The 22,760-nt window shown below is 55.9% G+C and overlaps 1 protein-coding gene across 1 annotated transcript; it reads left to right on the top strand.

Moving 5' to 3' along the window:
• Positions 1-16,740: 16,740 nt before the first annotated feature.
• IRF2BP1 (interferon regulatory factor 2 binding protein 1) lies at positions 16,741-21,012 on the top strand. Its single transcript, XM_031961658.1, has 3 exons — positions 16,741-16,970; positions 17,067-17,850; positions 20,917-21,012. Exons 1-3 carry the CDS (start codon positions 16,741-16,743, stop codon positions 21,010-21,012), a joined length of 1,110 nt encoding a protein of 369 aa, XP_031817518.1.
• Positions 21,013-22,760: the final 1,748 nt, after the last annotated feature.

Below are 22,760 nucleotides of genomic sequence, written 5' to 3' on the forward strand. Positions count from 1 at the left end.
AAGGCAATCCTTCTATACTTCCCAAATTTTCTTACTATCCTCAACACAGTAGTTCTTCCAAACTTTTTCATCCCTCCTCAAATCCCTTATATCTTCCCCCCATCCTCTCAGGTAAGAACCTTGCCTTATATTTTACTGAAAAAATGAGGCAATTCACTGAAGCCGTTCACTCTTTTCTCCTCCTCATCATATCACCCAGATCTTCTGCCACCGTTTCCTCCTTGACTCCATCTCACAGGAAGAGGGAGCCCTTTTCCTTGCCAAGGAAAATCCCTCTACATGCACAAATGATCCCACTCCATCCTATCTTCTCCAGCAGATTGTCCCTTTTATCATCTTCACTCTCATACATCTTTAATCTCTGTCTAATGGCTGCTTCCCTGCTGCCTAAATCTAGCCATGTCTTCCCATCCTCATCCCTGCTCTCTGTCATCCCGTTTCTCTTCTCCCTTTTCTGGCTAAATTGTTTGAAAAATCCATTTACATTCAGTGTTTCCATTTTTCTCTCTTCTTAACTCTCTGCCATCTGACTCTTGACCTCATCATTCAACTGAAACTGCTCTTTCCAAAGTTGCTGATGATCTCTTATAGACTGAATGCAATGGTCTCTTTTCAATTCTCATCCTTCTTGATCTCTCCGCAGTCTTTGTTGTTACTCTTTTCTCTATAATATTCTCTTCTTCCAAAGTTGTGGCACTAATCTCTCCTGACTTTCCTCCTACTTTTCTGACTGCTCCTTTTCAGTATCTTCTGCTGGGTTCTCCTCCAGGTCCTGCTACATACTAACCACAGATGGACTCTATTCCATGCCTTTTTTTTCCTCCCTCCGTTTGATTTCCTTTAGTGATCTCATCAGCTCCAATAGATTCGATTTATCATCTCTATATTGATGAAGCTCAAAATTACTTGTCCATCCCTACTCTCTCTCTGCTCTCCAGTCTCTCATCTCTACCTGTCTACCAGACATTTCAAACTGGATGAGTTGTAAACAGCTTAAATTCAGCAAGTCCAAAACCGAACTCTTCATCCCTCTCCCTCAGTCCTCATCATTGCCTGATTTCCCTATCACTGGCCGAGGTACCACCATCCATCACAACTTATATTTAATCAGTAAGACAATAGGTAAGACTAAGAGGCTCAGTTTATCTTTCACTTAAAAGTGCTGAGTTACTAAACCAGCTCTATAGGCAATTCTACATTCTAGCATATTTACAATTAAAACTATTAATTTCAAGACTATGAAATAGTTTTAAACTCTGTCTGTTATATTAGTTGAAATGAATGCAGCTTACCTCACCTTCAGCTTCAGATTTTCTGCTTATATTTTAGCCAATTAGGTTAAAAAAAAAAGAGTATTTTGGGAAGAAAATATCCCTGGCTCACAATTTAAGCGTCATCCTTGACCCTTTACTCACTCTCAATATATCTATTTTATCATCAAGTCTTATCAGTTCTACCTTCAAGATCTCTCTCTTCACTATGTCCCCTTCTCCATCACCACTCAGGAATAGGCTACAGACGTCCTGCTTGCAATAACCTGCTGATTTATCTGCTGGCTACAAGTGCCTCCCCACTCTAGTCCATCTATCACTCACCCGTTAAAGTGATTTTTTCCTAAAGTTTGGGTCTGATCAGGTCAACTCCAATGGCTCTCTATAACCTCTAGGATCAAATATAAAATTCTGTGCTTGGTATTCAATGCCTTTTACAACCTGGACTCCTCCTAATTTTCTAGGTTTTCTTATAACTTATTCCTTTCCACGTGTTCTGGGATTCATGGATTCCTGCCTTCTTCTTCCTCTCATAAAATACTGCATCTCCTGATACGGACATTTAGACTTGTTGTCCCCCATGCCTAGGATTCTCCTCCACGTTTCTGTCTCCTAACTTTCCTGACTTCCTTCGAACCCCAGCTAACCTTGCCTGCTTTACAAGAAACCTTTCCTAATTCCCTTCATTTTAGTTCCTTCCATTTGTTCACGAGTAATTTTTTCTGTATAGTTTGTCTACAGTAGTCTGCATATTGTCTCTCCGTCAGTCTGCCCCTTAGATCAGGGACTGTCTTTTGTCATTCTTTCTATCCCCAGAGTGCAGTACAATGCTTAGCTTATAGCTGCTGCTGCTGTTTTTCAGTTGTGTCCAATTCTTTGGGACCCTATTTGTGGTTTTCTTGCTAGAGATACTGGTTTATTATCTTTTCTAGCTCCTCTGACAGATGAAGAAACAGAAGGGAACAGGGTAAAATAACTTGTCCAACTAGTAAGTCTGAGACTGTCTGAGACTGATTTGAACTCAGGAAGATGAATACTCCTGACTCCGGGCTTGGTACTCTATCCATTGTATCACCTAGCTTCCCTTGGCATAAAGTAGGCACTTAATAAATGTTTGTTGACTGTTTGGACCACCATATTTTTCTGCTCTGATCTGGATGACTTCAATATTCTCATCAATGTCTCTTGAAGCATCCAAACCTCCCAACCGCTTGATCAGTTCCCCTTCTGTGCCTTCTCTCTCCACTATACTTCACCCCTCCACAGAGGTTGTCACTCCTGCCTTTGAACTTACCATCTGCTCCCAAACTCTCCTACTTCTGTGTTCTTGAATCCTGAGTCCCTCCACTCTGGCATCCATTCCCTGCCTTCTCATCATTCCTAAACCAGATCTTTGATCTAAAGCTAAGTAAGTCCCCACTTTCCCAATCCCTTATGTCCATTCTGGTTTCCTTGTCTTCCCTTAATGGTGTTCATTGTATTAAGCAGTTCAGCGAAGATCTGTCCTCTACTGTGGATCCTTTCCTGTTTCTCCGCCTTCACACTCTACTAACTTTCAATCAGATCTCTTCCCCATCATCTATTTTCTCCATGCCTAAGCAATGAGAATTTCTCAATTTCCAAGCTATTAAACCCTCTTGGAAAACATGAAACAACCTGAATCCTCTAAGGAATAATAAGGGTGCAGCACTGGTTTTGATACTGAGAATAACTGATAGTATTGGGATTCTTTCATTAAATAGAAACAAGTTCAGAGAGTCAGCTTAATAGCGACTTAATCGATCAATCAATCCTCATTAAGCTTCTACTATGTGTTCGGCACTGTACTAAAAACTGACGATACAAAAAGAGGTAAAAGACAGGCCCTGTCTTCAAGGAGCTTACAATCTAATGGGGGAGACAACATGAAAACAAATATATACAAAGCAAGCTATTTTATTGGTCAGTCTTTTCAGTCACGTCTGACACTTCAAGACACCATTTAGGGTTTTCTCGAATTACTTGGGATGGTTTGCCATTTACTACTCCAGCTCATTTTACAGATAAGGAAACTGAGGCAAACAGGATGCAGTGACTTGACCAGGGGCATACAGGAGGAAGTGTCTAAGGCTGGATTTGAACTCGGGAAGATGAGACTTCCCGATCCCAGGCTGAGCACTCCACTGGGCTACCTAGCTGCCCTTAGAGCAAGCTATACCCTGGATAAACAGGAGACAGCAAGGATCATTGAGAATTATTGGCTGCAACATGATTCAGAGCTCTTTTTCCCTGGCCAAGATGTCCTCCTCTGCTCTCTCTTCTGGCAGCCTCCTCTCAGTGTCCAGCCAGATGCTCCAATGGGACCTCATGTCCTCAGGTCCACAGCCTCTCCTTAAGGGCTTTCCCTTACTGGAACACATCTTTGCCTTTGGCTCATGTCTCGGTGCCTGCTTTAAACTCACCAATTGCTAGTTATAGCTCCAAGTTCCCCACAAATTTAGGTCATCAAATCTCAACAAAGGGATCCGCAATGCATGGAAACCCTCATATTCTAGCCCCCCCCCCTTACAAAACATTATCCCCACATCGTTTTTTGAAGCTAATCTCACCCACTACTTGGTTAAGAATATAGGCTCCCAGGATTATAGATTTTGAATTGAAAGAGAGGGTAAGAGACTTGCTTGCCTGTAAACATCTGAAGGGAGAGATGCCGTCTCAGATCTTCCAGCCTCAATGGACCTTCATCTACGTCAAAGTCAGCCTTTTCAAGCTCTCCCATCACCTTTGCTCTCTCTCTCTCTCTTACCATGCTCCCCTTTTGCTGCTGAATGAGATTTTCCTTTCTAACATAAATGTTAATATATATAATGTGTATATAAGTTATGTATATGTTCATATATGTTAGAAAGAAGCTCATTCTTTCAAAAACAAGATGGATAAAAAATCATAAATGAATGTGTGTGTATATATATATATATATGTGCATACACATACACAGGTGGGATTTTATGTAGACTGACACAGGATTTATTAATACATCTTATTTTTTATACCAGTTATATTTCAGCACTCCTCATAAAACCCTTACTTGTCACAAAGAAATACAGTTAGAGAAAACTAACCAAAATTTCCACTGCATCTGATAGCATTTGAGTTATCCGATTACCCATAGTCCCCCTCCCCCCCCCACTCAACAAAGAGGCAGGAAGTGTGTTTCATCAGCAGCCTTCTGAAACTGGTATTCATCATCATCACATTTAATCTGAGTTCAGCTGCCTTTTGCTGCTGTTTTCATTTGTGTGCGTATAGTCTTCATAAATATTGTTCTCTAGGCGCTCCTAACTTCAATCTTGCACTTCACGTCTTCCCCCCATTTCTCTAAATTTCTCATATTCATCTTTTTAGCGGTATCCCATTATGTTTGTGTAAGACAAGATATTCAACCGTTCCCAAATGAGGTCCCAATTTGTTTCTATTTTATTTCCACCCTTGAAAAAAGGGCTTCTGTAAAATTTCAGACAGTCTGTCGAGAAATATTTCTTAAATGCCCCGCATGTGCCAGGCCCTGTGCTCAATGCTGGGCACACAGAGAAAGGCAAAACCCGATTCCTGCCCTCAGGGAGGATAGACGCAAACAATTAGGGACAAACAAGATGTAGACAGGTCAAACAGGAGATATTCATGGAAAGGAAAGATATTAAAATGAAGAGGACTCAGAAAGGGCTTCCTGTACAGGTAGCTGGGCAGCTGGATGGCATAATGGTTAAGAGTAGCAGGCCTAGATTCAAGATGACCTAAGCTAAATTCCAGCCTCATACCCTTATTAGCAACATGACCCTTGGCATGTCACTTTATCCTATTTGCCTCAGTTTCCTCATCTGAAAAATGAGCTGGGGAAGGAAATGGCAAACCACGACAGTGTCAAATCCCAAATCTCCCCAGGAAGAGTTGGATATGATTGAAATGACTGAACAACAACACAAGGTGGGATGTTTGGTGGGACTTAATTGAAGCCATGAAAGCCAGGAGGCAAAGGATGAGGGAGAGAATTTCATCCTATTTGGGATATTCCCTTCTGTATTTGCCTTCTTGGAGTGAGTCTATGCTGAGTCAAGGAATATGAACGCTTGGTGTTTTCTCACATAATTCCCTGCTTTTCAGAAAGCTCAGATACATCCGCCATCCTCCAGCTCCACCAGCAGTGACTGAGTGTGCCCGCCTTCCTCCAGCTCTGCCAGCATTGGAGGAAGCATTTCCTGCTTCTTTTTGTGAATGTGATCAACTTGAAGGATGAGAAGTAAAATGTCAGGGTTGTTGTAATTTACATTTTCCCCTTATTACTGTTGCTAATTTTTTCCATGGGGTTCGTGACAATTTTCCTATCTTTTGAGAACTGTTCATATCCTTGGAGTGATATTGGCAAAAAACTTCTCAGCCTCAGTTTCCTCATCTGGAAAACAAGACTATTGTGTTGAATGACCTCTAAAGTCCCTTCAAGATCTAAATCCATCACCCTGTGATCGTTTTTAACATCGATATCCCTATTTCTGCCTTTCCATCTCCCACCAGAAGCACAGAATTGGAAGGAATCTCGGGGATAGGTAAGTTGTTGTAATTCAGTCATTTTTTTCAATAGTGTCTGATTCTTTGTGAGCTCATTTGGGATTTTCTTGGCAGAGTTACTGGAGTGGTTGGTCATTTCCTTCTCCAGCTCATTTTACAGATAAGGAAACTGAGGCAGACAGGATGAAGTGACTTGCCCAGGCTCACCAGCTAGAAAGTATCTAAACTCAAGAAAATGAATCTTTTTGATTCCAGGGCTATTCTATCCATTGTGCTACCTGGCTGGCCTATAAGTCCATCTCAAATCTGAAAAAGAAGTCCTTAAACAGAGGAAGGAAACAAGTACTTATTAAGCATCTACTATACGTGCCAATCATTACTGCATTTTATCCTCACAACAATCCTGAGAGGTAGGTGCTATTATCATCCCCATTTTTACATTAACAGAAACTGAGGCAAATAGGTTAAGTGACTGGCCCAGGGTCACATAGCTAGTAAGTATCTGAGGCTGAATTTGAATTCAGATCATCCTGACTCCTATGTTCTCTGGGCCACCTCTCTGCTTCTAAAAGGCTGCACAAAACAGTGAATAAACTGCTGGCTTCAGAATCATGTTCAAATCCTACCTACATCACCCTAGGCAAGCTTCAGTTTTCACATCTATGAAACAGACATTAGAATAACACCCGTCTCACAGAGCTTTGGAATCAAAGGAGATTGTGTGTGTAAAGTACTTCTGATACAATACAACTTATATAAACATGATTGTTATGACTGCCGAAATTCATTTTGTAATATTTAATTTGCGGCTGCTCTTGTGAATGTCAATGGATTGACATATTTTGCTATTAAATAAATATATCCAAACACACATCGATAGGTAATTATGTTGACGATTCAGACCCCCTTTCTCTTAAAAACTAGGAACCCTGTGCATTAGATTTTCTCTAATCTTTGCGGTTCTGATAAAGGTTTGTTATTTATGATATATTAGGAATTGCTACCATTTTATAATATTTCCTACTAGATAAGTGACCATATAATAAAAAGTTCCAAATCACCAAAAAGAGAAATACAGATTGAAGCTTTTCACCTCACAACTATCAGAAAAGCTCTGATGACAAAAGCCAAAAATGATAAATGATGGAGGGGCTGTGGTGTAAAGGGCTGAAACTCTTGTGTTCATGCATTGAGGTTCGGACAAGCAAGCACTTAAGGCTAATTACCAATTGGATAATACTCTATTATCATTTACTTGGAAAATGGCCCTTCCACTATTCTGTGCTGGCTCGATCGGTTGGTGTATAGGAGATTGGGAGGAGGGAAAAAGGGTGGCGTAGGACAAGTGAGGGTGACTCCCAGTGGTAGAAGAAAGAGCAGATTCCTGTGTCCACTCTCTCTCCTCTCCCTTCGATAAAGAATAAAGATCAGGGACTTTTGCTTATCCTGACTCCGGCTGATTTTAAAGTATCCTGAGTGCTAACATGTTCATCACACTGTGGGAGGACACCTTGTCCTTTTGATAGTATCATGGACTGAATTATTAAAAATAAACTTGTTTGACACAAAGTTCCCACTCCTGGGCATGTGCCCCCCAAAAAGCTGAGGGAAAGATCTCACAGGTACAAAATATGGATAGCCCCACATTGTAATAGAACTTGAACAAGAAAAAATGCCTGTCACTTCTGGCTTATGAAGGTAATGGGGAGATTCACATGAAGTTGGAAGTCTTTGAGCAGCAGCTGTATGACCACCTGTGAGGTGGCTTGTAGTGGGGATTCCTTGGGTTGTGGACTGGACTCTGTCTGTCAAGATACCTCAGATTCTCTCAGAACTGACACAGAACAAAGTAAGCTGGATAAGACAGGGGACTTTCATAACGAAAACAACTGCAGAAAGAAAAACTATTCAAAGATTTCAGAACTCTGATCCAGGGCCCAAGTAATGGAGTATAGGGACAGAATAATATTTGCCTTTCAAGACTGAACTGATGTGTTTACTCATTTTGCTTAACTTTGCTTTCATTACAAAGTAGGTTTCTTCGGAGAGGAGGCTAGAGAGGAAAGGGATAGTGATATAAAAGAAGAATCAATAAAACTTTTTTTTAAAGAAAGAAAAATCACCACAGTTAAGCAGTTCACTTTTTAACTTTCCTGAAGGTGAACATTGGGACTTGAACCAAGTTCAGGGAGCTGAACCGGAAGGTTAATAGCATTAGAAGAGGGATGTTTGTCCTTCCTGCTCAAAGAGGACCATGACATCAGGGAGGTGATGCCAGAATAGGGAATTGGATTTCAGGGAGGGCAGGCCCCTCCAGAGCCATCTGGGTCCAGTGGCCAGAAGTAGATCAGGATGACTGCAGATGGTCCTGGATGCCCTTGGAAGATCTGGGCCTTGGCATGGAAGCGGGGGAGGAAGAGAGAATATGGAACATGGAGAAAGGAGTGAAAAAAAGGGGGAGAAGAGGAAGATAGGAGATTAAGCATCTCCTATATGACACTTTACCAGTGTGTATGTACATGTTATGTACCGCACTGAGTGTATGTCCAAGAACCATTTCGTTTTTTCCTTTGACTGACCAGGGCCTAGCACAGTTGAGGCACTTAATAAATGGAGAGATGGAAGGAAGGAAGGGAGAGAGAGAGAGAGAGAGAGAGAGAGAGAGAGAGAGAGAGAAAGAAAGAAGAAAAAGAAAGATGGAGGGAGAGAAGAAGAATATACCTTTCTTAAGCGTTTAGCACTTACCACATGCAAAGCAATGATGCTATCAATAAAAAAAAAACAAGGTAGTAGTCACTATCATGGAGCTTCCATCCTAATATGGGAAGGCAACTGAGAGAGTTGGATGCCAAAGCTCTGGTATCCTTAGGGTGCAGTGAAAAAGCAGATAGTAATGCATTTTACTTAACACCCTTTCCATGGGTAGAGCCCTATTGATGTCTGCTGTTGAGCCACTGGACAGTCCCAAGTCCCCTTGGTGGTGGGATATTTCCATTCCAGGTGCTCAGGAGCTGTGGCTGCTAACAGATGGGGGCTGCAGAGACCACTGGCAGTTCACCTGGACTGTGCCTGTGGGGCCAGGCTGAAGTCGGGACACAAGGTGGGGGGGAGGGAACAGTCGGGGTTGCTGTAGCCAGGGCTCTTGGGCTCTCGATCTCTGGGATTTCTCCACCAGGGATTGAGAGGAAGTGGTGATCGAGGAGGTTTGGCCCGTCCAGCACACGCCCTCTCCTACTGTGCCTTGTTGCTTCAGCAAGGCTGGCTTGAACGCCTCTGGCAGCTAGGAAGCAGCTGAAGGTGGGAGGGATGCCGAGTCCCTTCTCCAGGGATGTTCCCTGGGTTGATAGGCACAGGACAGTTTGTTGATTGACCAAGAAGGAAGAATGGAAGGGGAGAGGAGAAGAGACTTAAAAAAGGGAGAAGGAGGAGAGAAGAAGAACAGGCTCTGGAAGGGACAGGAGGAAGCAGAGAGGCTTAGAAAGGAGAGGAATCCAGAGGGAGTTGGGGGAGGAGTGAAAGGGAGGAGGGTGGGGAAAAGAAAAGCAGCAGGAGAGGGGGGGAGGATAGGAAGGGAAAGAATCCATAGAGAGAAAGAGAAGGAGGAGGCAGGAGGTGGGGGAGGCCGGAGGGCGAAGGAGAGGGAGACGGGATGAAGGAGGGGTGGATAGAGGAAGAATCCAGGGGAAGGAGAGGGGAGAGATGCGGGAGCAGGAGATGCACTTTCCGAGCTCGAGCTCTCATTGGCCAATGGTTCCCATGGAAACTGCATGGGCTCCCTCCCCTGGGGAAAATGAGCGCTGCACCGAGGCGCAAGCGCAGTGTAGAGCAGTCGCTCCCGCAATGTCCTGGAGTCCTCGCTCCCTCTCCTCGGGAACTCATGGCTAGAGCGCCCCCCTCCACCTCACAGGCTTCTTGTCCCGTTTCTCCCACCACCACCACCACCACCCCCGACCCGCTTCATTAGGGTGCTCCCTGAGGGCTTTGCGCCTGCGCGGGAGTGAGGGGGTGGATGCGTGTCCTTAACGGTAGGGCAACGTAAGAAGCCAGGGGGAGTCCCGCGCCTGCGCAGGAAGAAGAAGCTGGCGCCCCCTAGGGAGGGAGGGAAGGGAACAGAGGAAGGAGCTTTTGCGCCTGCGCACCGGGTTGACTCTGTAGCGGCCGAGACGCACCGGAGGCGGAGGTTCGAGGGAAGAGAGTGGAGAAGGGGGAACTCCTGCGCCTGCGCATCGGGTCTGGCGGAGAGCGGAGAAGGCGCTGGTGGAGCGGCACGTTGTGCGTCTGCGCCGTGGGCCCGGCGAGGACGGCGGACACCGCGAGGGCGGCGTGTGCGGGACCGCGAGGGGGCGACGGGGCGCGAGGCCGGCGGGGCGGGGCCGGGCGGGGCGGGCGGGGGGAGGGGCCGGCGGGGCAACTGCGGCGGCGGCGGCGGCGGCGGAGCGGGCGGCCCGGGAGGGAGCTGTTGCTGCTGCTGCAGGAGAGCCTGGAGCCCCGGCCAGGGCAGGGGCCGGTGAGTCACCCCAGCGCCCCGCGCCCGCCGCGGACCCCCGTCCCCCCCCAGTGCCCCGCGCTCCGGAGTGCGCCCCCTCGTGTTCCAAACTCGGGGTGCGCCCTGCTGTGGGTCATGCCCCCCGTGCTCCCATCACGGGGTGCGCCTCTCCCAGGAGCCCCTGTCCGGGACCCTGCACCCCACACTTCGGGGGCGCACCCATGAATCTCATGCCCTGTGCCCCCTGCAAACCGGGGGTGCGCCCTGCTGCGAGTCCATGCTCCCCTGTGCCCCCTGCAAACACCACGGAGCCCGCGACCCCTGTGCCCCTCCGGTGCCTCAGCACAAGGACTCCCGCTCCTAGCCCCTCTCCAGACTGGGGTGTGCCCCCGGCCCCCCAAATCTTGTATGCCTACTGCCCATGCCGGGGCTCCCCAACCCTGGGAGTGCGCCCCATCCTCGGGAGCAGACCCTCACCCGAGGCTCGCTCACACCCTGTACCGCCCCTCAGCCTTCAGGATTGGGGGAACCCGGCCGCACCCCCATTGCCACTCACCCCTCAGTGCCCACGACCCGCTCGTGGCTCCCCTGCATTTCCCTGGTGCCCCCGGCCCCAGAACCCCTGCTCCCCCGAGTGCCCAGGAGGACGCTGCTGCACCCCCACCATGGCTTCAGGACCCCCCAGGTGACACTGTGCCCCGGTGTCCTGGACCTCAGGGTGGAGCAGGGCAGCCCCAGGCCAGATTGCACCCCCTTAGTGCTCCGGGCCCGGGATACCATCCCTACCCGTGGTCCCCGAGAGTCCCTGCCACATGTACCCCTTAGTCCCCAACCCCGCTACACCCCCTCAGGCTCCCATCCCTCTGCTCACCAGCTCTTCTCACCCTGGTACCCCCAGAACCTCCCCTCACCTGGCTCCCCCGCCTTTGGTGCCCACACCCTCCTTCCAGCTCAGGAACTGCTGCCGGAGTGCCCGCAACTCACCCCTCAGTGTCTGCTACCCAAGACACCCCCTTAGTCCCTGGGACCCCCTCCCAGGCACCCGGCCGTGCACCCCCCGGCCCTCCCCTGGGGCTCCTTCCTCAGTGCAGCTGCCTTCCCTCCCGCTTCTCCACACCCCCGATCCCCAGCCCCTGCTGTCTCCCTGAGCTCCCCCTGGCCCCCTACCCAGCCTCCCTCCCAGCTCCCCTGTGGCCCCAGGGTGTGCCCTCAGCACCCCATCTTCACCCCATCTTCCCCTGAGAGGGGCTCCCTTGGACTTTCTAGCTAACCTCATGTAACTCAGCCCCCCACTGCTCCCTCCCCCCATTCCCAGCCCCCCACTGTCCCTTCTTTCCATCCCATTCCCACCCTTCTCCCAAGCTGCCCCAGTTCCTTTGCACTTCCCCAGGGCCCCCGTTCCCTGTCCCCTGGGCATAGATTGGAGCTTTTCCCGCCTCTGATGTCCAGCTCCCCAGTGCAGGCTCTGAGCCAGGGCCTCCTGCCCCCCGGGACCCGGGGTGCTGTTCAAAGGGGGGGCAGGAGGAGGTAGCCCGGGCCGGGCATGGGGAGGGGGGGGGCTAAAGACCTTGAGCAGGTCAGTGGGAGAAGGGGCTTTCCCACAGGCTCCCCCCAGTCTCCTGGAAGAAGTGGCCCCACATGGGGGGGCTGATGAGCAAAGGGATCTGGGCCCCGGACTGGGGTCCGAGCTCAGAGGACAGACATGATTGGGGGGGTCTGGCCAGATGGGGCCGAGAGCCGGGCAGGGGTCACAGGTCAAGGACAGTGGGGGTGGGGGGAGGACCAGAGGGGGGTGGGGGGAGGACCAGAGGGAGCTGGAGGGACCAGAAGGGCAGACCTGGGCCATAAGGATCCAAAGAGGGGGAGATGGAGGGCCCAAAGGGGGAGCGGGCCTGTCTGTCGGGGGCCTCCGCCTCCCAATCACCCACCTCCCCCCTGCTTCCCTCACAGCCCCCGATGCAGGAGAAGGCCCCGGCCCGGGCGCGGCTACCTGCGGCAGCATGGCGGGCGAGGTGGAGGAGATCACGCGGCTGCGGAAGCCGCGCTTCTCCTATGAGGAGAACCAGATCCTGATCCAGGAGGTGCGGGCCAACACGCAGCTGCGGGCAGCAGGAGCCGCCGCCACTGGGCCGAGGCCGGGCCTGGGAGGGCATCGCCCAAGCAACTGCACCAGCTGGAGCGACGGGCCAGGAGGTCAGGCAGAAGACTCGCGAGGACAGGAGAAGTGGCCGGGTCCCACTCCACTAGGTGGGCTCGGCCCAGCCTAGAGGACGCCTTCTCTGAGGGGAGATATTTTGCATTGGGGCCCGGTGGGGTTCTTGTTCCAAGGTCGTTTTCTTGTTTGCCAAGGGGGTTTCCAATGCTACTGCCGGGGAGAAGTGGGCGGTGAGGTGTTTGGTGCCCGGCGGGCCAGAGGGTGGGGATTTGGCAGAGGAGGGAGGTTGGGATTGAGAGAGAGAGGGGGGCTGGAGGGGTTGTGTTGGAGCCTGGAGGATTTTGGGGTGTTTGCCCGAAGTTTGGAGACTTGGCTGGGAGTTTGGTGTTGAGTCCTGGGTTGAGGTGGTTCAGCTCAGCACCATCCCGGAGTTCTGTGTTAGATGATGGCAGAGAGGCTTGGAGGGGCCTGAGTTTTGTTTGCTTGTTTCACCTGTCCTTAGCAGGGGTTCCTACTGGTGGTTTTTTGGTGGGGGAGGATGCCGAGGCTGTCCTTTGAGCATGGAGAGGGGGTTTTCCTAGTGGGAGTGTGTCGGCCTCTGAGGTTGGGCGTGGCCTCCTTGAAAGAGGAGGATGGGGCAGACTGAGGTTCTGCTTCAGGCAGCTTTCTGGTTGGAAAAGTTCTTGGGAGGGATTCAAGGTGAGGAGGGAGGGGAGGGAGCCCTGTTCTGTCTGGACCTGTCGTTGAGGCTTTGGGGTCTGGGTGCTGTTTAGACGTTTTTTGCAGAATTTTTCCGGCGGCCTGAGCAGCTTCCTGAGCCTCAGGCCTTTCCTGAGCCTGATCGTGCTGTCCCAAGAGGGATGCCCGTTTCCTGGCAGCCGCCTGAGGTTGTCAGCTTGGTGGCCCCGTCAGCACCCCACCCCCTGTGTCCGGGTCCTTCCAGCTCCTGCCAAGCATCTCCTTTTACTTCGCTGACTCCTCCGTGCCAGCTGGAGACCCAGGCGATCCGGGAATTGGAAGGTACTTTGCGCCAGGGACTGGCTGTGAGGAGCTCAGGCCCCTCTCCCTCTTGGTCGCCGGAGCCCCGGGTTCTTCCTGCCAGGCTGGCTCCACCCCCAAGGTGGAGACCCACTGGAGCTTAAGCTAAGGGGAGGGAGAGGAAGCAGTTGGGTGGAACTCCCTGGGAGAGGAGACCGCTCTTTACCCAGAGATTCACCTCCAGTGAAGAGGAGGAAAGGCTTCCCAGAGAAAACGGGAGAAGGAGCTGCTGCCCGCTGAGGACGGCAGGAAAGGGAGTCCGCCGTTGTCCCACCGGCTGTCCCACCTCCCCCCACGCCTGCCTGCTTGGCCACTTGGAGGGAGACCAAATCCTTAGCACCTGGGGGGCCCTGCCCCTTCAGCTGCTCCTCCTGTTGCCTGCCCAGGCCCCCTTGGCTGTGCACCCACAATCCTCGGTTCAGTGCCTGATTTCTTAGCTTAGTCCAGGTTTGTAGGATTTGGAGGAGGAGGGGATTTTGGGGTCCCCCTGGCCCAGCCCCTCCTTTTAGAGAGGATGAACATGAAACTTGCAGAGTTGGAGGCCCCCCCCCACGGAGTCAGGGGCAGATTCAACCTCAACCCCCTCCTGCCTGGGGTGCAGGGTCCTTTCCCATGATGCCATGCTGCCTCCCCTTAGCCACCCACATGCCCTGCCCCCCGAGTTCGCAGCCTTAGGAGTATCCCCATCTTTGATCCGCAGAGCTCAGTTTAATCTTATTTATTGCTGTTCTGTGGGAGGTGGGTGGAGGGTCTGTGCCCCCGCTGCGGGGCTCCCGTCTTGGCCCAGAGATTAGGCTCAGGGCGCCACCGCTGTGCCTGCACAGGGACTGAACCCCTCGGGGGAGGTCTGGAGCCCCGGGCCCTCCTAGCACACCAGAGGGGTAGAGACCCGGGCCCTCCCGCTAACACTTCGGGCCCACCTCCCTCCCCCCAAGAACAAATATCAATAAACTATTTTTTAATACGAAGCCTGCGGCCGTGTGGCGCGAGGGGCCCTTGGGACATTGTCGGAGCTGTGCGGCCCGGAGGGGAGCCCGGGATGGCTCGCGCTCGCTCGCCCTGCACACGTCTAGAGGGCTCGGCCGCGGCCTACAAGCGGCGGTCTGGGAAGCCAGGCGTCCGGCGCAGCTCGGACGGCACAGCTCCCGGACCGTTAGGTGTGGGATGGCACCGGCACAAGGGACCCTCCGCTGCTACTCCCTCATCTCATAGACCGGCCTAGGGGGTCGTGCCCGCCCGCCGGCGGCCGGGGCGAGCTCGGGCCGGCTTGGGACACGTGGGCGCAGGCGAGGGGAACGAGCTTTTGTGCAACGCCTCCTAGTTGGCAGGCGCCCGCTGGCCTGAGCCGAGGGCACGCCGGGGAAAGCGCCAGGTCCTAAGCCATCGCGCCCTCCAGGGAAAGCTCGGATGGCAGGCGGACATCCTCCCCACCCCCTTCCGCTCGCCGGCCTCCTTGCTCTCCGGGGGACGCACAGGAGGGGGCAGGGGCCCGGCCTTCCAGGCTCGGGAGCTGAGGGCTTAATCAGCAGTCAGTGGGACAGAGCAGAACTGGAGAGAACGGAATTGTGGGTAGGAGGGGGGCCAGGGGGAGACAGGAAATTCATCACCTTCCCCCCAAAACACAGAGCATTCTGGGAGTTGTAGTGAGCCCGGCCGGGCGGGCTGATCGCGCAGAAAATTAACCCGTTAAAGCCTGGAAAGAAGGCCTCAGCCCCGGATCCCGGAATCTTGAAGGGGAGGGGGAGGGAGGCGCCCTGAGCTCTGCCAGCCCACGGACCGGAGCCAGCCCTGATAAGGACTCTGGAACATCAGGTTCCCCACTCCGCCTCTGCGTGACCTTAGGCAGGCACGGGTTTCCCCAGCTGTAAAGTGAGGGAGTCAGCCTGGTGCCCGCCGCGGCGGCTCAGGGTCTCCGGTTAAGGCCGGCCTCTCGCCCCCGGATCCCGGAATCTTGGGATCCCGAGTGCCCGGCCTTCTGACACCCCGCCCTTCCGAGCGCCTCCAGGGGCAGCTCCCCTGGTCCCTTCTGCACGGTGGGCTCCCTGGCTTCCCCGAGGCCCTACGAGACCCTGACCGCCCCCTCCCCTGCAAGGTCTCCCCGCGGGAAGCGGCCGGCTCCCCAGAGAAACGTCCCAACACGGTTCCTTCTCCAGGCCGGCGCCCTCCGGCGGAGCACCGAGGGCCCCTGGCTGGGGCCCTGCGCGCGGACTACATCCCCCAGAAAGCTTTGCCCGCGTGCGTTATGTAAGTTTCCCTGCGAAGCGGCTGCTGGGGCAGAGGAAGGCGGGCAGCCGCGGCAGCGGAGAGAGCGGACTGCGGCGGGCGCGGCGGGTCGCAGCGGCGGGCAGGGGCGGCGCCGCGGGGAGGCCCGGCCCGGGCACGGGAACCTGCGCGCGGGGGGGGGCGCGCCAGCGCGGCCCGGAGTCGCCGAGCCTGCCCCCGGAGCGGAGCGGAGCGGGGCGGGGCGGGCCGTCCGGACGGACGTAGAGCCCGGGAGCGCCCCCTCCTTGGAGCTGCGCAGCGCTGCGCGCGGAGGGAAGGCGGGACCGCGGGCCGGACTGAGGAGGAGGAGGAGGAGGAGGAGGAGGGAGGGCCCGGCCGGGGGAGGGACGGCCCGAGCAGGCGGCGGGCGGGCAGCCAGCCTCGGCATCTCGGCGGCCCCCGCGAAGCAGCCCGGCCGGCCCCCGCCTGAGCCCCGGGCGCCATGGCGTCCGTGCAGGCGTCTCGCCGCCAGTGGTGCACCCTTGGACCCGCCCAAGACCGGGGCCGGGGGACTTAGGAGGCCGGCGGGCTGGTGAACCCGAGGGCGAACCGCACGAGCTGCTCAAGGGGGCGGCCCGGAGCCGGCAGCCACGCGCGCCCGAGGCCGCCTCCCGGGGCCCCGGCCCTGCTCCCGGGCCGCCAAGGAGGCGGGGGGCGCCCAGCCCCAAGACCGCCAGATCCCGGGGCCGTCCTCCTTCCTTCCCCCGCCTTCCATCGCCCGGCCGGCCGCCTGGGACCTCCCGCAGCCCTGACGCCGGGCCGCCTTGACTTGGCCTCCCCGGGGCCCAACGGAGAAGCCGCCCGGAGGGCCCGGGGCCAGCCCGGCCGGTCCCCGGGCGGCGGCGGCGGTCCGGGCTGGGCGGGCCGGGCCTGGCCTGGGGGGGAGTTGAGAAGGAGAAGGCCGTGGCCGGGGTGGGTGCCGGGGGCGGCAGCCAGCCTCGGGGCGGCAGACGTCTCGGAGCAAGAGGCCATGGGGCCGGGCCGAAATGGAGGGGGCCCGGCCGCTGGGACCAGTTGGGCCCGGCCTGCCTTCAAGCCGAAGAAGGACCACGGGCTGGTGGGCCGAGGTTTGTCAGCCACCGCCCCCTGGCCAGTTTGAGCTGAAGTTTCACAGTACCCCTGCGGCCCGAACGCCCACGCGGCCCTGGCCGGGCCCCCAGATGTTCCCCACGACGCCCGAGCCGGGCAAGGCGGGCCTCCCGGGCTTGGGACCTGAGTAAGAAACGGCAGGCTCGGGCGAGGGGCGGGCGGCCAGCTCCCACCCGGTGGCCCGCACTTTGGGAGGGGGCGCCGGGAGGCCCTGCCCCTGCAGTCCCCCGACGGGCCCCAATGGGGACCCCGGGCCCGCCCCGGAGGGGGGCCCCCCAGCCGGAGGGGGAGGCCGCCGGGACCAGCAAGAGCACAGCAGCAGCGCGCAGCAGCAGCGCCCACTGGGGGCCCCCACGCCGGGGGTAGCCCAAGGCCCTTCACCTTTGCCCTGGGGGGTGGCTGAGGGGCTGGGTCAGTCGCCCAAGGAGGGAGGTGGGGGAGGCCCTGGGAGGGCTGGAGGAGCAAGCCCCGCGGCCTCGTCCCCAGCTGCTCCCCAGAGGCTGGTAGCCCGAAATGGAGAGGCCGAGGGGGAGTCCGGGAGCGGGGGAGTGGCCGGGGCGGGCGGGGGGAGCAGTGGCGCCGGGGCCCCCCTGTGCTGCACCCTGTGCCGGGAGAGGCTGGAGGACACCCACTTTGTCCAGTGCCCCGGCCGGGCCAGCCCTGCTTCCCTGCTCCGGGAGTTTATCAACCAGGGCCCCGTGAGGCATGCCCCAGGACAACCCAGGGTCCAGGCCCCTGGGCCCAGGGGAGATTGCCACCATCCCGGGGAACATCAAGGGAAGAAGGAGCGGACCCAAACTGCCCCCCTCCTTCCCCACGTCCTTCCGGGGGGTTTTGGGATCCGGACCCTGCAGCAAAATTCCTTCTGGGCCCTCCCCCACCCTTCCCTTTCCCCGCTGGGGCTTTCCCAGGCCGGGGGAAGAACCCGGGAACCCCCCAATTTTAGCTACTCCTGCCAACCCTGGTTCCCAGCCCCAGGTCGAGCCTCCCCAGAACAGACACCCCAGGTTTGGGGGGGGAAAAGATGAGGCCAGAGCATCCCCAAAGCCGGAGAGCCGGGAGTCTCTGGGTTCCTGCCCTTGGACAAAATTCTCTGGAACCGCTGCCTCCTGATTTCCAGTGGGAGCTGGAGCCAAGAACATTCCAGAGCCCTCAGAACTGGCCCTTCCACTCCCAGGTCCATCCTCCTTCACACTGAGCTGCTTCACAGTGGGTGCCCGCTGTTTCGGGGGGGGGGGCGATGGGCTCAAGGACTGTCCCAAAGCTCAGAGCCGAGGGACCGGCCCCCGGCTTTCCTGGGGCCTAAAGCTCAGAGCTGATCCCAGAGATGTCGGGGATCCTGCCCTTAGACAAAAAACAAAAAACCTCTGGAACGATTGCCTCCAATTCCGAGGGGAGAGCTGGATTTAAAGATGCCCCAAACCCCCGAGCTGGGCCGTGGACACACCCCGGGTCCTTGGCCTTCATTAGCGCTTCCTGGGAATGGTCACTTCTGATGCCAGGGGAGACCGGTTCAAGCACACCTCCAAAGCCTAGCGTCGGGCGCCCCGGACACTTGGGCCCTGGCTCCGTACCGAGCTTCCCCAGAGCCGTGACCCGAGTCTCCCAGGTCCAAGGATGAATCCCAAAGCTGGGCACTTTGCTTTCGGACAAGGCTTTCTGGAACAGCCGAGCCCCGGCCCCTGGGGTTGGGAGCGTGTGTGTCTATGTGATGATTTTAAGGACGCTGTCGAAGGCCTCAGTTCTTGGCTCCTGGCCTTCCTCAAGAGCTTCCCCAGCAAGGGCCACTTTCAAGGAAGACAGCTCCATAGGCGCCCGGGTTCGCACCCTTCCTCAAGTCTTTCCCCAAATCCAATGGGAGCTGGGGGGCACCGGAGTGCTGGTCTTAACTAGTTGGGGCCCCCTCCCGATCCAGCACCCCGAGAACAGTCAGCTCACGGTCTGGGAGGGGGAAGACACGGATGGAGCCATAGACTTCCCTTGCTGGGGCCCGCAATACTTTGGGGAGGGGGGAAAGAGGGGTAGTTTTCAGGCCTGGGTCTCCCTCACCCCCACAAGGGGTTGTAGTAGTCCCCCACTTCTAGTGCTTGGCTTTGCTGCTTGTAATGGGGGAGGGGAAAGGGCCCCACTCTGCCCTTTCAGAAAGAACACACCTGGATTAAGAAACTCCTGGGGGGGCAGGGGGGGTCCTCCTTCAATAAAGTGAAGTTTTGGGTTTTTCCCCCGTGGTCCCGCGTCCTCTTTGCGCCTTCCCAGTTACTGTCTTTCTCAGTGTCACTGAGGAGCTCATCCGCCTTTCCCCTTAGTCCCGGGACCACCCCTGATGTGGAGTTAGGCTGGGACCCTGCCTCTGACGCTGGCCCACCGGGTCATCGGTTCTTGGAGATGCGGTCTCCCCCATCTGTGAAACCCCCCCCCCCCAGCCTTAGCACTCCCCTTCAGGTGCTCTGAAAAAGAACTCAGAGACCCAGCAGCCACCCCCCTTCCTTAAGCCCCCCATCTTCTCATCTGTGCTAGATGCTACAGACCAGGGCTAGAAGTCCCGACTGTGTCCCTGGCTCGGGGCGGGGAAGAACTTTCTGTTCCTGTTTTCTCCTTTGCAGAGGGTTTCCCAACACAGGGCATGCTTGCTTCCGGCAAGGAGGGGCAGCTTCTCAGGGCTTATGGGGAACGCTTGGGAAATAGCCAGATCATCTTCAAGCTCTTAGCTCTGTATGCAAGAACAACTCAAGACAAGACTTAAATCGGTTTATGTTTATAATTAATAAGGCGGCTGTTAGAATTCTGGACCTGGAAGGCTCAAGTTAAAATTCAGCCTCAGACACTTACTAGCCATGTGATCCTGGGCAAGTCACTTAACCTGCTTGCCTTAATCCACCGGAGAAGGAAATGGCAGACCCCTCCTCTTGGGCAAGAAAATCCCACGAGTCAGTGGGCCAGAGGGGTCAAGAAGACTTGGACAGGACTGAACAAAATGGGGGTGTGACAAGGCTGATGGAGAGCCGGGGTCTATCTGGGCACTCTGGCTTCCTATGTAAGCTTCGGAAATTCTGGAGTAAATGCGGCAACTGGGGGCACCGTGGGTGCAGTTCAAATTTGACTTCAGAGGCTTGCTAGCTAGTCGGGTGATCCTAAGTAAGCCACTTACACAAAACCAAACCCTGTTTGCCTTGGTTTCCCTATCTGTAAAATGGAAATGATAAAAGCACCTTTTCCCCAAGGTAATTGCGAGCATCCGACGTGAGGTGCTTTCGTCACAGAGCCCGGCATGTGGTGAGCCTCGTGTGCAGTAGTAAGTTCTGGCTTTGCCACAGCTGTGGGTGCTCTCAGCCGCGCTGAGCCTTTCTCGGGCCTGTCCCGCCACCTCCTCCCTGGCTCACCCCCTTGGCATAGGGCTCCATCTCTGCAGCCGCCTCCCCAATCCCTGGCCCGGCCTTCCTCCCCAACTCCTGCCAGGCCTCCATTTCACAAGTGCCTCCTGGTCACGACGTTGCATAAATGTCTTAAAAGACACATCCGAACTCGGTGTGTTAGGGACAGCCACGTGGTCATTTAAACTTCTTGCCTCAGTTTCCTCATTTGTAAAAATAGACAGTAAGAGCACCTAATCCCCAAGGAGAGCACATTATAAAAACACTGCAGATTTGGGGAGGGTTTGACTCCCAGGCCTTTGTCCAGTGACCCCTGCTAAGCCAATTCCCACGGCCCCAAATCCACACACCTGCTGCTAGCAAACCAGGAAAAGTCAGCAGCGGCAGCAGCTCTTCCGCTCCTGCCACCGGGTGGTTTTACTCTTTCTCACCACTTTTCTTGAGTCCCGGTTATCACGTGTCTCCCGCCTTTACACAAACTACATCCAGGTCCCCCTCACTTGGGGTTTCAGTATCTTCCGGCCACTGCATTTAGAGCCTCGGGACGCTTCAGCCGCTCTGGCTCACGGGCCCAGTGGATCTTCCTAAAGCACAAGGCTCAGGAGGAAGGACCAGAAGCCTCATTGGCTGACGTACAGGTCTTCTGTTTAGCGTCCCGAGCCCCTAAGAGGTGCTTCCAACTGTCCTCCTGCCTGGTTACAGGATCCCTTTCGACCCCGACACCGGCCGTGCCGCCCTTCATCTTTTTCTGCGGGGCCCATCCCCAGCCTCCTGCCTTTAGAAGGCCCCCCTGCCTAAGGTGCCTTGTTCTCCATCTTAGGTCAGACCTTCTTAGGGTTTTGCCTGCACTTTGTCCCCAGCCGGTCACTTTGTTGTTTCTGTAAATTTCTTTCAGCCCCAGTGCCTGGCACATGTTAAAACTGAGGGGCCTCAGCCTCTTGTTCTTGTGTGGGCCGCCCCGTTTTTCCGTTTTTCGGTTTTTTTTTCCCCTTTTTCTTCCCCCTTTCTTTTTTTTTTTTTGGCTTGTTCGCCCCTTGCCCCCGCTTTTGTTCCGAAACCAAACCCAAAACCCCCCCCTTTAAATTTGTTTGATTTTCCAAGATTTTTGGGCCTGGAGGGACCACGCCCCGGCCCCTTTCCCCAGCCCCAATGGATGGGAAGCCCCCCCGGGAAGCCGGGAGTCCTCCAGGTCCCGGGGCCCGAGGCTGCCGCCCTCCGGGGAGAGAGCGACGGGACCCCCTCAGGCTCTGGGAACATCTGCCCGTGGCCCCGCCCCCGCTCCTCCGGGACCCCCACACCCCGCCCGCCGACACGGGGACCCCTCAATTTGGCCCTGGGCCCGGGCCGGCCCCTGCCTCACCCCGGCTGGAAGGGGGGAGCGCGGGGCCCGCCCCCGGGGGGGGGGGGCCCTGCCCGGCCGGCCCGGGGGGTCCAAAGGCCTGGAAGGGGGGAGCCCGGGCCCCCCCCTTGTTTCACACTCGGGGAAACTGAGGCCGGGAGGAGCAGGCTTAGCGCGAGGCTGGCTCCGTAGGACTCCAGGCCGCAGGCTCCCGGGCCCTCGGGCGGGAGAAGATAAAAGAGAAAAGGGCACTTCCCGAAGCGGGGGAGGGGCACCCAGAGGTGGGCCGGGCCGGGCCGCCAGCCTCGGCTCCTTATCTCCGCGGCCTTGTCCCGCACCTGCCCCAAGGAGCTAATCATTAACCAGGACTTCCTGCTTATGACGTCACGGAGGCGGGCGGGCGGAGGGGGAGGGGGAGAGGGGGCGGGGCCAAAGGGTTAAAGATGGGACCCCGGCGGCCCCGGGCGCCCAATTGGGAGGAGGGAGCGGTTGCCGCCGAGCCCGAAAACCGAAGCCCAGAGAAACCGAATCAGATTCAGGCGGGAAGGGGGCTCGGGGGGAAGGCCGGGCCCCCCCCCTTTCCCCCCGTGTCCTCTCTCCCCCATTCCTGGGCCTCACTTCCCCTGCGGCCCCCTCCCAGGTCCCGCCCCCAGGGGGGCCCACCCGGCCGCCTCCCCCAGCCCCGCCAGGGACAAACCCGCCCCTCCCCAAGCCGGCCCCGGGCTGAGGGGCCCCGAGTCTCCCCCTTGCCCTGAGGCCTTCCATAGAGGCGGAGGGTCCGGGGCCCCCGCCCAGGTGGCCCCCTTTAAGACCAGCCCTGGGCCCCCACCCTTCCCGGCCCAGGCCCTTAAGCCCCGGGCCCGGCCCCCGGCCTGCAGCCCAGGGAGGGGCAGGGGGAAACCCGCCCCGCAAAACCCCAGGAAAACCAAGGAGGGGAGGGAGGGGACCGGGGAAGGAGGGGCCCGAGCCCCCAGGTTGAGAAGGGCGAACCTGGGGAAGGGGAAGAAAGTGTTAGGGGGGGGACCCCCCCCAGAGAACAAGAGGGGAAGAAGTCATAAAAATGGGAGGAGACCAGGAGGGAGAGGAGACCCAGGAAAAGAAACCCAGGAAAAGAGGAAGGAGAGGTGGGAGGAAAGACCCAAGAAGGGGGACAAAGAAAGAGAAAAACAGGGAAGAGGGAAAAGACAAAGGAAAACAGAGAGGGGGG

Source organism: Sarcophilus harrisii, chromosome 3 (assembly GCF_902635505.1).
Source record: "Sarcophilus harrisii chromosome 3, mSarHar1.11, whole genome shotgun sequence".
Classification (NCBI taxonomy): domain Eukaryota; kingdom Metazoa; phylum Chordata; class Mammalia; order Dasyuromorphia; family Dasyuridae; genus Sarcophilus; species Sarcophilus harrisii.